This window comes from Euprymna scolopes, chromosome 8, assembly GCF_053919585.1.
Source record: "Euprymna scolopes isolate OS-2025 chromosome 8, ASM5391958v1, whole genome shotgun sequence".
Lineage (NCBI taxonomy): Eukaryota > Metazoa > Mollusca > Cephalopoda > Sepiida > Sepiolidae > Euprymna > Euprymna scolopes.
The window spans coordinates 43193537-43205905 of NC_136489.1; the positions used below are offsets into that span (position 1 = coordinate 43193537).

A 12369-nucleotide genomic window follows, 5' to 3' on the forward strand; every position below is an offset into this window, starting at 1 on the left:
GCTGAAGCCTAGATGACAGTTCAGGACCTATCAGGTTGGCGACACTCTTTTGAACCCTGTCCAGGAGCGAGAGACAAGCAGCAGATGCACCAGCCCATATGTGACAACAGTACTCCATACATGGGCGAATGGTTGCCTTATAGAGGTATAGGATACTGTCAGGCGTAAGTAGTTTTCTAGCACGGTAGAGGGAGCCAACCTTCCTTGCAGCAGCCTTGGCAATGCTCTCAATGTATCTATTCCAGTTCATATTCCCTGTAAACGTTAGACCGAGGAGTTTAAAAGAAGTACTTTCAGGTAATGTGTTCTTGGCCATTGCTATTGGTGGTAGAGAAGGTTTCTTGTATTGTCCCCATTCCACTACGGATTGGAGGTCATCCTCTAGTGTTTCTGCCATTTTCTTGGATATGTGTTCATTTGTTTTCCCCTCATATCTGTTATAGAGAGTGGTGTCATCGGCAAATATACCCATCTCCGAAACAATTTTATCAGGGAGGTCGTTTATGAATATCAGGAATAATAGAGGTCCAAGGATAGACCCCTGAGGTACTCCCGCATTTATGTCATATTGTTTGGATGTACGACCGTCGAGGTCAACTTTGATTTTTCTATTACTTAAGAAGGATTTAATTACATTATGAATTCTTCCAGTGATTCCATATGATCTAATTTTCCTTAGAAGACCATCGTGCCATACCCTGTCAAAAGCCTTAGATATATCAAGGGCCACCGCTCTACCCTCCCCTGTTTTATCCAATGAACGGTATATACGTTCAGAAACTACAGTTAAGATATCTGCTGTTGAACGGGCTTGCCTGAATCCATATTGTTTGTCAGTCAGGAGTTTAGCAGCTGTTAGGTGCTGGACTAGGGCTTGATTAACTAAGGACTCAAATATTTTGGCGAAAAGCGGGAGGAGGCTAATGGGGCGATAATTTAGTGGGTCAGTTCTTTCACCAGAATTCTTGAAGACTGGTACCACAGAGGCGGTTAGCTTGCCTTTGGTAACATTTATTTATATATTATTTAATTGGAATTCATTATTGAGATGAGTATTATTTATTAATTTTTATTTATTGCAGACTATTATCCTCATCTTTTTTATTGTTGTTTCACGACATTTCAGCCAACTATTCCTGTGATCTTTGTGGTGAGAAGACAACAACTAAGGATGGTAGTAATTGCTGAGAATGCAGTTAGGAGATTCGGAGTTCTTATCCCGTCGCAATTACCACCTGACGAAGGCCAGAGAAATAGTTGGCCGAAACGTTATGAAACAACAATTAAAAAGATGAGGATAATAGTCCGCAGTAAATAAAAATTAATAACATTTATTTCTTGTATATTTATTTTTTCATCACTCTTTTTTTTTTTTTGTTCACTATTCTGGAAAATTACCCACGTTTTTGGGTGTTTTTATTATTTTTATTTATCTTTTATTTTCCGTATTGCCATCCGGACTTAGGATTACTAGTAGAATTAAAGATGCAATGTTTTTTAATTTTTTTGTTCAAAAAATCTTTTTAAAATTGCATTTCAACTTTTAAATGATACTCAAAATGAATTTAAAGGATGGTGTTGTTTGGCATTGTGCGGTCCATAAATGAACATGAGTATGTTGACATTCACAACATTTCAGTATTCAAAATCGGTAATCATATATGATCAAAATGTTATAAAAAATTGTTTAGAGGCGATAGGAACACAGATTAGGGAAAGTGAAAATTGGGTATTGTATGTATGTCTTACAAATATATCACGGAAAAGGAAAGAATGACATCGTTTTAATTTGTGTCACTTTGCTTCCTTTCACAAATTTTTCTTTTCAATAATAATTATTTTTCTACCCATGGTTTTTCGTAATTTTTGGATATGTTACTATTTGAGGCCTGACAATAACATAGGTACCATTTGTTTCACTTGAAATTCAATATATTTTTCGTTTGTATAATATAGAAGCGTCTGCAAAACGTTTTAATATCCAGTCAAGCCTGGAATTTCTGGTTCATCCTAGAATGAGGTGCATATCATGCAGAACAGGCCTACAGTCGGCATGAAGACCAAGTTCTCTCATATTGTGATGATGTTTCCAGTGAAAGTCATGTCATGTTGCTCCACATCTTTGAAAAATGGACACAGACTCAATTCATGTTGTTATGCACATGTGATGCTGCTAGTGTCAGTTTTTTCTATAGATACTATTATGGCATGTTTGACAAAATTGTTTGATCCTGCTTCCTTTGTTTCAGCTTGTTTGACTCACTAGTCTAGTAGTCTCCATCAATTCACTCTTTTGATACCTCACTGTAATACAGCTTCCTATTGTAACGAAACCACTGACACATATGTAAATGATCAAGCTGTGGTGCAAGCATGATGTAACAGCAATAAATGGATACATAGATATCGATCTCGGAGGAAGAAGAGAGGAAAAGAAAAAGAGAAAGCGTGTTGGTGTGAAAGGAACTCTGAAGATGCAAGACTTGTTAATCTACTGACCCTTTGCAAGATTGTCAGAGGACTTATGTGTTATGTTATATGTGTAAATCGTTTGACTGTACAGGTGACTATAGCTGCAGACTAAGAAACTGTTAATTTACCATATTGGTGCTGACTTGGAAATATACCATAGCTGGAGATCTTGTGAAGTAAACCTTTATGCCATACTCTATCAAAGGCCTTTGACGTGTCAAGAGCAATTGCCCTAGAAAGGTTGCCTCTGTTGAGAGATGAATGCAGGAAGACCATACATGCGACAAGAGAACTCCACTCTGTGTTACACCTCCAGTTAAACTCAGAAGTGGTTGTTTGAGAATTTCTATAATTTCACCGATTTAACATCTAGCTCTCCAATTTGTCTGATTGCAATCTTGTGTGTAGGGTGCAGTCGAGAAAGAAACAAAGAAATGAAGACGAATTTTGAGTCAATAAATTTAGGAATCAGAGCTAGTTGTAGGTCAATTTACAGTCAGATAAGAGCTTTAGCAGACCCGAGATGAGATGACTTCAATTGAACGATAAAAATGTCCTCAAAAGTGACTTGATCAAGTAAATAAAAAAAAAAAATCTATAACTTGTTAATTGTTGAATACAAGTTTCAAACTTGTTTCATATATAAAGACACTTCATAAAAAATATTGTATGTGTAATCTTTTTAATAAACAAATGCAGCAGTTTTCATTAAATAGACTATTTTGAAAACTATCTATTATATAAAAGGAACTGTGTGAGAGAGTTTTCTATATACTCAGAAACAGCTGGGCCAATTCTATCTTAGAAATTTCGCACGAAAGTACTTTATGTGTCTGAGTGCTCTTACATAAGTTTTCGATCGGAATGCATCTGATAAGTATGAAAAAAAAAATCAGATTAAAGAATATTAAGACCTTTAAAGACATACCTTTAACATTTTTTGTTTTTATATGCACATGGACATAGAGATGATAATGAATAAGGCTGAACAGCTATGTTTTGGTTTCAATTCTAGCTGATGGCACCAAGTCTTTTTTTAAACTTTTGAAATCACTACAATATTGGGTACAATATAATAACCAACAGAAAATTGACTAATAATAAATATGAAATCTGCATGAATTATAAATACTATACTGGACGACATGCTAGTCTATATATCTATGAAAATTTGTGAGAACAACTTTCAACCTAGATACTAAAATCTTTGATCTACAGACTTGAAATTTGGTATAGAGGGTAATCAGACGTGGAACCCTTTTTATTTATTTTTTTTTAAATCAGTTTTCATCTGGAAAAAAAGGCTGCTAAGGGGTTAACATTGAAAATTAGTACTTAGGGAGGTCATTGAATTCATCTTTTTGCCAGCTGTTTCACAACTGCACATGCACGAATCGTTCACATGATAGCTTCCTTATGTTAAGAATAAGTAGGTTTAAAAACAAGTTTTCAAGATTGTAGCAAGCTGGCCTAATGGTTATCGTACTTAACTGATTTTGGATTCGATCTCAGTTTGAGTATTTTTTTTATACTTACAAGAAGTGAACTGTTCAGAAAAACATCCTTGCATACACGTCTCGGTTTCTTTCCATTTTTAACAAATTTAATCTTACCTTTAATACCGGGCAATGTCAATGTTATGTACATCTGCTAGTATATTGTAAAAGTGACCATGACTGGTCACTGTGTGCAAATGTGATTCAGATTTGCTTGTACAACACAGCCCTTCCATAGATTTTGATTATGAGATACAGATTTTTAAATTTTTTAGAGGGATGAAATCTGATACATATCTGCTCTAAGATAAAAAAATTATGCTATAATCATTATATTTAAAGATTGGCTTCAACTGGAGAGGAATAAATAAATTTGATTCTTATAATCAAAAGCAATTTTTCCATTACGTTTCAAACGATAAAAAAGAGCATCTTAAAAAAATTCTTTATTCTTAATTAGAATGATTTGTATTTTTTTTTTTTACAAATTCTTAGAACAGAAAAATAGTCTCCTTATGAAAGAGGAGAAAAATATATAACATCCTTTTTTGTATTTTTCTATAATAAAAAAAAAAAAAAAAAAAAAAAGGAAAAAAGTTTTATAGGCGTCCATTAACAACTGCGCTCCCTACATTACTTGTCAGATTTGGTTTAAATCTCAGACTAGATCCAACAAAAAATCCCATATACAAAATCAGTCATCCTTATTTGGAAAACAGTTTCCCCAGACAGCTGATGTGTTATGTTAACAAATGGACCCAATAATATAAACAGGGCTTTAAACTGAGCAAGGCTATAAGGTTGCTAACTTGCCTTTTCCTAGCTGTCAGCTTAACTACTTCAGCTTGAAAAATACAATTTATACTCCATCTCGGTTGGATATCCCTCTTGCCACAAACTTCAAAATATTTCTAATTGTGAATAAAAAGAATTATTAGATGTATTAAGTTTCATTACCCATTTTTTTTGTATCAAGTTTCATTACACATTAATTTTCTAGGAATATGTCAGTGAGGTCCATGAAAAATATTTTTTGTAAATTTGCTATCTATTCTAAAAACACATTTTTCCTCAATTTTATGGAAAGTATTAGTATTATTAGCTTGTCTAATTTTGTACATCTACATGTAAGAGATGTCAGTCTGTTTTTATTCATTTTTATTGTAGTGACTTGATCGGGTGAATGAGACTGGATCAAAAAGGTTCTATTTCATCATATTAAAGCAATAGTTCACTGTACAAGAACCCCATCTCTAAGATGAATTGAAATATTTTTGAATTACATTTAAACCGTTTCCATTTTTCCAACAACAAAGAAATCGTAGAAGAAAATAGACTAAGAAAAAAAAATACAACTCTTATTCTGATCTTCATATTAGAAATTTCAAGTCATTATATATTTCTGGAAATAATGTTTTTGATGAAACCTTAATTCCTTGAAGTGAAAAATTAAAATTTCACCAATTTATTCTCAACAAGGCTCATAAATCTAAAAGTGGAAATGTCTGTGTGTGTGCATTTCCCTACCAAATAACTGTCAATTTTCAATCTAGAGACTCAAAATTTGTCATAAGGGGGTATTGAGATTTGGGAAAATCTTAATCAGTTTTTGGCCAGAAATTTGGCTGTCAAGGGGTCAAAGTTCAACGATTTGACCTTCAAAAACTACCAAACTTCTCTGCCAATTTTGGGTCTAAACACTTGAAATTTTAAATGTACGTCACTTCGACATGTATCAAACTTTTTAATTCGATTTGAGTCCCAAACAATAAATGTTAAGGGGTTAAAATTGGAGTCCAAGTTTTAAAAACTTTGACCTCTGCCATCTCTCTGAAATTACTCAGCCAATTTCTGGTCTAAACATTTGAAAATTTGACATAAAGGGTATTCAGAGATAGGGCAAGCTTTTTAATCGGTTTGGGTAAAAAATTTGAGCTGCCAATGGGGTCAAAGTTCAAAAGATTTAACCACTGCAGTTTCTAGCAAACTACTCAGCCAATTTTAGGTTTAAACATTTAAAATTTACACAAAACGAGTATTCAGACATGCAGCAAACATTTTAATCAGTTTTGGGGGCGAAAATTTGGCTGCCAAAAGGTCAAAGTTGAAAGAGTTACCAAATTCCTCCACCAATTTTGGGTCTAAACACTTGAAATTGTAGATGTAGGTCACTTTGACATGGGTAAAACTGTTTTATTTTGGTTTCAAATCCAAACAATGTTAAGGGGTTAAAATTGAGGTCAAAGTTAAAAGAAATTAATTAATTTTCGGTCTAAACATTTGAAATCTTACATAAAGTGTATTCAAACATAGGGCAAGTTATGAACATTTATATAGGACTGAACTGCTAGTACGGAATAAAACTGTTTATTGAAAGAGTTTACATACAATCTGTCCATCCATTCAGAAAAGTCAGAATCGAGTCAAAGGGAGTAGGATTAGCTAAGAAAATTTGTGTCTACAATGATTGTTGGCAGGCTTCAGAATGAAAAGCCGTCAACGAACACTGTTGACATGGCAGTCGACGTGTTAAAGCTAACTACACTTGCTGAAAAGTGGATGTTAAAACACGTCTAACATATTCATAGGTTGAAATAGCAAATGAACAATTTAAAAATTTTTTTTTTTTTTATTTAGGGAAGGAAAAGGAGAGGTGGTACGAGTTGAAAATCCAAACCTGACTTATTGTAAACCTTTGCTGTATAGCATGCTTTGCTTGTGCATATGAATGACATGTTACAGCGAATTAATGCTTGGTCAAGGGAAGAGATGGAGAGGAAAGGCACAAAGAACTGAGGATATCTCTGGATATAGTTAGACCACTCAAGAGGTATTTTTGGTTAAAAGAAAAAAAAAAAAAGTGCCTCATTGAATGAGAGTCCCGCTGGGATCAGCTTTGTGAGAGAAACAAAGTCCAAGATCATCTACAGGTAAGCCCAGGAATGGAGATTGGTTAGATGTTATCTTCAGTAGATGTTAAATAGTGACCAAAATGAGCAGAGTCAGTCTTGGATGAAAAGATCCCAGGAGATGGGAAGAGGACACTGTCATGCCCATCCCTTGGAGAAGGAAGAACAAAAGGGGGAGTTAGAGTTGAATATTCAAGTAGGCAGTTGGTTTTTCCCGGAGGGCTGATGGCAGTTTGGACAAGCTAGTTGGTTCCCTTGGCTAAAAGGACAGTGTCAAGGGGATTTGCGTTTTGGTCTGGTCAGATAAAACATCTCATTTTGTAAGTCTGCCATTTAACCTTGGGGGAGGGAATATAACTTGTAAGAAATGAATATTAGGTGCTTGTTTACATTGGTGATCTTTTAAGTGAAAACATTATGCACATACGTGTCATGTTGAAATTAGTATAAATTCCAAAAATTACTAAAAATAAATAATATTTACAAGTAAAAATAAAATTTATCGAGTTTTATCCTATGTTTTACATGTAGCACATCTACTGGATCATTTTTTGGAATTTATACTAATTTTGATGTGATACGTAAGTACATGTTTTCACTTGAAATAGGTTTGTTTAAAAAATTACCAATGTAAATAAGTATCAAATATTATCTATAAGTGACCTTGTCTGATCTCTACCAAACTGTCACTTTTTGGTCTAGATTTGAAACTTTAGAGGATTTGAACTTATGGAACAAATCTGATTTGATTATTAGCCAGTAAAAATAGCTGTAAGGGGTAAAAATGGAAAAAAAAAAAAACTTTGCAGGTGTAAGTCAACTTAAGGTGCTCTTCTACGCATGTGGAAATATATGTTAAAGTCAGTTATTTTTAACTATTTCTTACCCATCATTACAGTAACGTCTAAGGCTAGAGTGCTAAATGTTTTGGTTTTAATTCTAGCTAATAACACCAAAGTCATTTTTTATATAAAAAAAAAAGTGAAATATATTGGGTACAATAGAACAATTAATATTAATATAATAAAAACGAAATCTGCATAAACAAAATATTCAAGCATATTTTATGACCAGACAATGCTAGACAGACTGCTAGTTCATTTATAAAACTGGGGTTGTGATTTGTTTTATTTTGGATGGAGAATTCTTCGTTACAGCACTGACAATTTTGGGCTGGCATAGCAAGTAGGGAGATCATGAGTAGTGCAGTGAATGCACATTCAATGTTTATTTTCAGAAATGAAAATATTTACATATAAAAGTGTCCAACAGATATACAATATACATTCATGGAATAAACAAAGAAAACACTTTACACAATTTTTTTTTTTTAATCGAAATATAAACAAAAAATCAGAATAAGATGAAAAGGGTCTCACATATTTTAATATATAAACCATTTTACAAGCAATGAAGGATGAGTATACAAAATTATGACTCATGTCAGATGAAAGAGACTGGGACCCAAAAGAAAGGAGAGAGGGAGAAAAAAAATTTTTCAGAAAGATTAGCCCCCAAACCATAATTGAATGAAGTTAGCAGAAATAGATGAGAGAGAAAAGGAAAGAGTAACAAGGAGGAAAAGAATGAGTGAAAAAATTAAATAAAAAAAAAAAAAAAAAAAAAAAAATTAAATAAAAAAAAAAAAATATACTAAGTAAAAGAGGAATAAAACAAAATTGTCCAGAGTTCACTATATTAAACAAATTATATGATGTATGTACCTATGATGTAAATATATTAAAAAAAAAATTACAAATGGATCAAGTAGTTTTATTTTTAAATAAGAAAATCATATTTTATGAGTATCTGAGGAAGAGAGTGTCTCGCTCGCCATTTTGATAAAATTAAAAAAGGGGAGATAACTCGACAATTCAAGCTTATGAGATCCACGTTATAATGTATACACATTCTTATTAATCACTTAAAAATGATTTTCTTTATAAAAATAAAACTTGATCAATTTACGCAGAATCTGAAATATAATTTTATTTTGTTACAGGTACATAAATCATACAGGTATTTTTTTTTTTTAAAATCCTGAACAAGAAAAAAAAAAAAATTGGGAGAGGGTATTTTTTTATTTTTAATAAACAGCCAATCTTAAACAAGTTTCTTTGCTTCAAAGAAACTTTTCAGATGCTTCATTTGCCAGAATCCTGTGATGAGGAGGATAATTGTTTGAGCTACTGACCACCACAGTACACGTTGGTTGGTACTCTCACTTGTCAAGCGGAATCTTTCCTCTCGATACTGAAATAAAAGATATGGAAAATAAACATCACACAAAAATGGAGAAAAAAAATAAAAAGCAAAAACAAAACCGGCAAAGCTTTAAAACATTTTTCATGAAATCTTTGGTTTGATGAAAAAGAATTTCTACAAATTCAGGATAGTAAAAATTCAGTTTTTTTTTTCTTGATAAAACAAGGGGCTCATTAGAAAAACTTTTTTCATAAACACAAACTAACCTGTAGTAACAGTGTTAAAAGACAATAAGCAGCCATGGTTAGCATGTGTCCGCTGTCAGGAAACAGTGACATGCAAACCTAAAACTATTTGATTATGAGCTGAGCTTAATTATGCAAATTTAAGCGTTGTTGGGAGTTTAAAATGGCTGAATAAAAGGAGACCAACTTCTTTTTTTTGCCTGAGAGCAAGTTTTGTTTTAAATGCCACATTGTTAGTGTGTTTTGGATTGTTTATTTTTTTTGTTGGTGAAAAACATGAGCGAACATGAGTGAAATGATTAAAATCATCTGGCTTGTAGTATTACTGTTGTGCTTAACAATGATGACACACTGATGTATGAAAATAAAACATATCTTTATTGTGAGGGATGGTGGGTTGTTACAGAAATTAAAGTTGATTCTTTGGCTCAAATCATCAACCAACTTCAGATATCAGTTTTGTGTTATTATATCACAATTTGTGACCACCTCAAATGTTCCATTAGGATAGCATTGCCACTATAATCAGTGCGTTTTATTCAGCGACAGTTGTTTCAATGGATTGACAATCCAACCTATTTGGTTTTTCTTCACTCAGCACAACTTAATGTATAAAAGGTTATTTGATGTGAGGGTTGAAAATGTGTTACATGGATGTGTAATCTGATGACCTTAGAAGATTGAATCTGGAAATTAGAGATTTAGCGATAATAGATGTTTTATTTCTGAATTTTAGAGATGAGGATTTATTATCTGTATTTGGATTCTTTTGACTGCTCTTCTCATTTGGAGTGTCATTTTCACGTTTCAATCCATATCAACCTTCCTCAGACATATCTGAAGAACTCTGGAATTAAAACAGAATTTTAATTGGAACCCTTTATTTAATTCACAGGAGTAGCATGCTATCTTTCTGTTAGTCATAAAATAATTTACAATTGTATTTTGAGTGTCGCCCACACTGAGAATTGAACCTTTAACCTTCAGAAGTAACTTATAATGAAATTTTACCAAATACTTTATCTACTTGCAGACAATTCTAATATGAATTTTAAGAGTGTTAAACCTATTTTTGTTTTTAGATGTACAGTTTTACTACTTATTACAATACACACACACACACACACACATATATATATATATATGTAAAAATGGTTCCTATATTGTGTAAAATTCTATACAAGGTCTGCTTAATGGTTGATAGTTATTCAGCACATGTGCTGCTTCTTTAGATCGTTTCACTCTCCACCATTCTTGCCTACAATTTTTATGACAACATGCATGCTACACCCATGGATTAAATAAAGGCTCCATTCGAAATTCTGTGCAGCTCTTGGTCATTGGATAACTAAACATTTTAAATTGAGTCCATTAACAAAAAAAAAAAAAACCCAAAATATTTCTTAGTATTTTTATGTCTTTGTTTATCAGATTAATGCAAATCTTACAGGGAAATACTTTCCCTCACAACACTGGTGTTTGGATAGTAGTTCCAACTGTAATTTGCTTCTGTAAGAGTCACTACACACGTTACTGTAAATAAAAGGTTGCACAATCTCCAACCACACTTCTCCTGAGTTGGCACTGTCCGATTCTAGCGCCAAAGATAAGTTAAAGACAACTGGAAACAATGCAGAGATAAAAGAGCACATACAGCACTTGGTAGTTCCAAATTGTCATCCATTTTAGTAATGATCAGTTTTTACGATGCTTAACTTTGATGATCTAACAGGAACTGGTATGTCAACATGATTATGCTATGTACTCTTTATCAAGACCTGAAAGCAGATGTTATCGATTGCAACAAATTTAATCATCTGTTACCATAAAAACGAAAATGACTTACCCTTTGATAATTTTGTTCTTTTGTGATTTGTTCAACTTGATCGAGCAATTGCCGAATTCGCAACTGAAGTTCACTTAGTTTATCCTTCGTCTGCACTTGCTGATAATCAACTGCATGCTCACCGACTTGAATATCAAGATGGACTCTCTGTAGCAGGAGGAGATTAAAAGAACATTTGTGATTAAAAACATTTTTAAATTAAAAAAAAAACAAAAGAAAACTAGTGTTAAATGAATAGATTCCGATTCAATAAACAGCAATTCATTTCTTTGTCAGAAACATTACTCATGAAATGTAAGAACTAAAAGCAAAATAAGGAAAGAGTTATGAGGCAACCGAAAGTAAACCCGGTGTCCACATTCGCTTGCTTATTTAGGATAGTCAGTTTCTTTTCCACTGCAGACACAACATACAAGCCAGGAGTTAGGGAGCAAATCACTGTTCATATCAGCTCTAATATTAAACTTTAAAATAACCACATTGTAGTAAGCTGGGAAGCAGTCTTGTGGTATAGTGTTCCACAGATGAGTAGTTCTTGGAAAGAAACTTTGCTTATAGAAGTTCTGTTTAGATTTAGGTAATTTCTAATGCTTTTTTTTTTTTAGCATGCCTAATGAGATATAGCCATGTTTTTAACATATTTTAGTATGTTTTTTAGTATGTTTTAAGAACGTATTTTAGTAAGTTTGCTATGATGAGGTTGTTTAGTTCTTGACTGAGAATTGTTGATGGCGAGTTGCTTTTGGATGAAAGTTGGTCTTATTTTCAGTAAATTTAGTCTTGAAATGGTTAAGATACATTGCTATTCCGACGTGACTGTTGAAGTGGCTTTATTCTAGATTATCACAGGATGATTGGTGTGTTTCACCATCTTTTCTTTCTCGTGGTTGGTTTGCATGAATAAATTAATGACAAATAATGCAGAAATTTTCTCAGATTCTTACAAGAGACTGGTGTATTCTTCAAGGAAACAGATTCTTAACATGAATTAGAATTTATTTAACTAAATGAAATGCCATATTTTTTTTTAATTAGTAAATTTACATAAATCAACAAGGGACAATTATTTTTTGATCGACTTAATTCTGGTGTTGACATTGATTTCCCCAGTTTTTTTCAGAATCATTAGATACCAATTAGCAAGAGGGACCACATGAAGGTTGCCAACATCTATAAGTAGCACCATAAAATCGACT

General features: G+C 32.8%; 1 protein-coding gene across 2 annotated transcripts in view; it reads right to left on the reverse strand.

Annotated features, from left to right (window-relative positions):
• Positions 1–8236: 8236 nt before the first annotated feature.
• LOC145283538 (transmembrane emp24 domain-containing protein eca-like) overlaps positions 8237–12369 on the reverse strand; it is a 45632-nt gene continuing 41499 nt past the window's right edge. For both annotated transcript variants that reach the window (XM_080132407.1, XM_080132408.1), the window contains exons 4-5: positions 11174–11320; positions 8237–9130 (exon numbers count right to left, since the gene is read on the reverse strand). In XM_080132407.1, the coding sequence (XP_079988533.1) occupies positions 8981–9130; positions 11174–11320 (297 nt within the window). In that variant the 3' untranslated portion in view covers positions 8237–8980. The remainder of the gene's footprint in view (positions 9131–11173; positions 11321–12369) is intronic.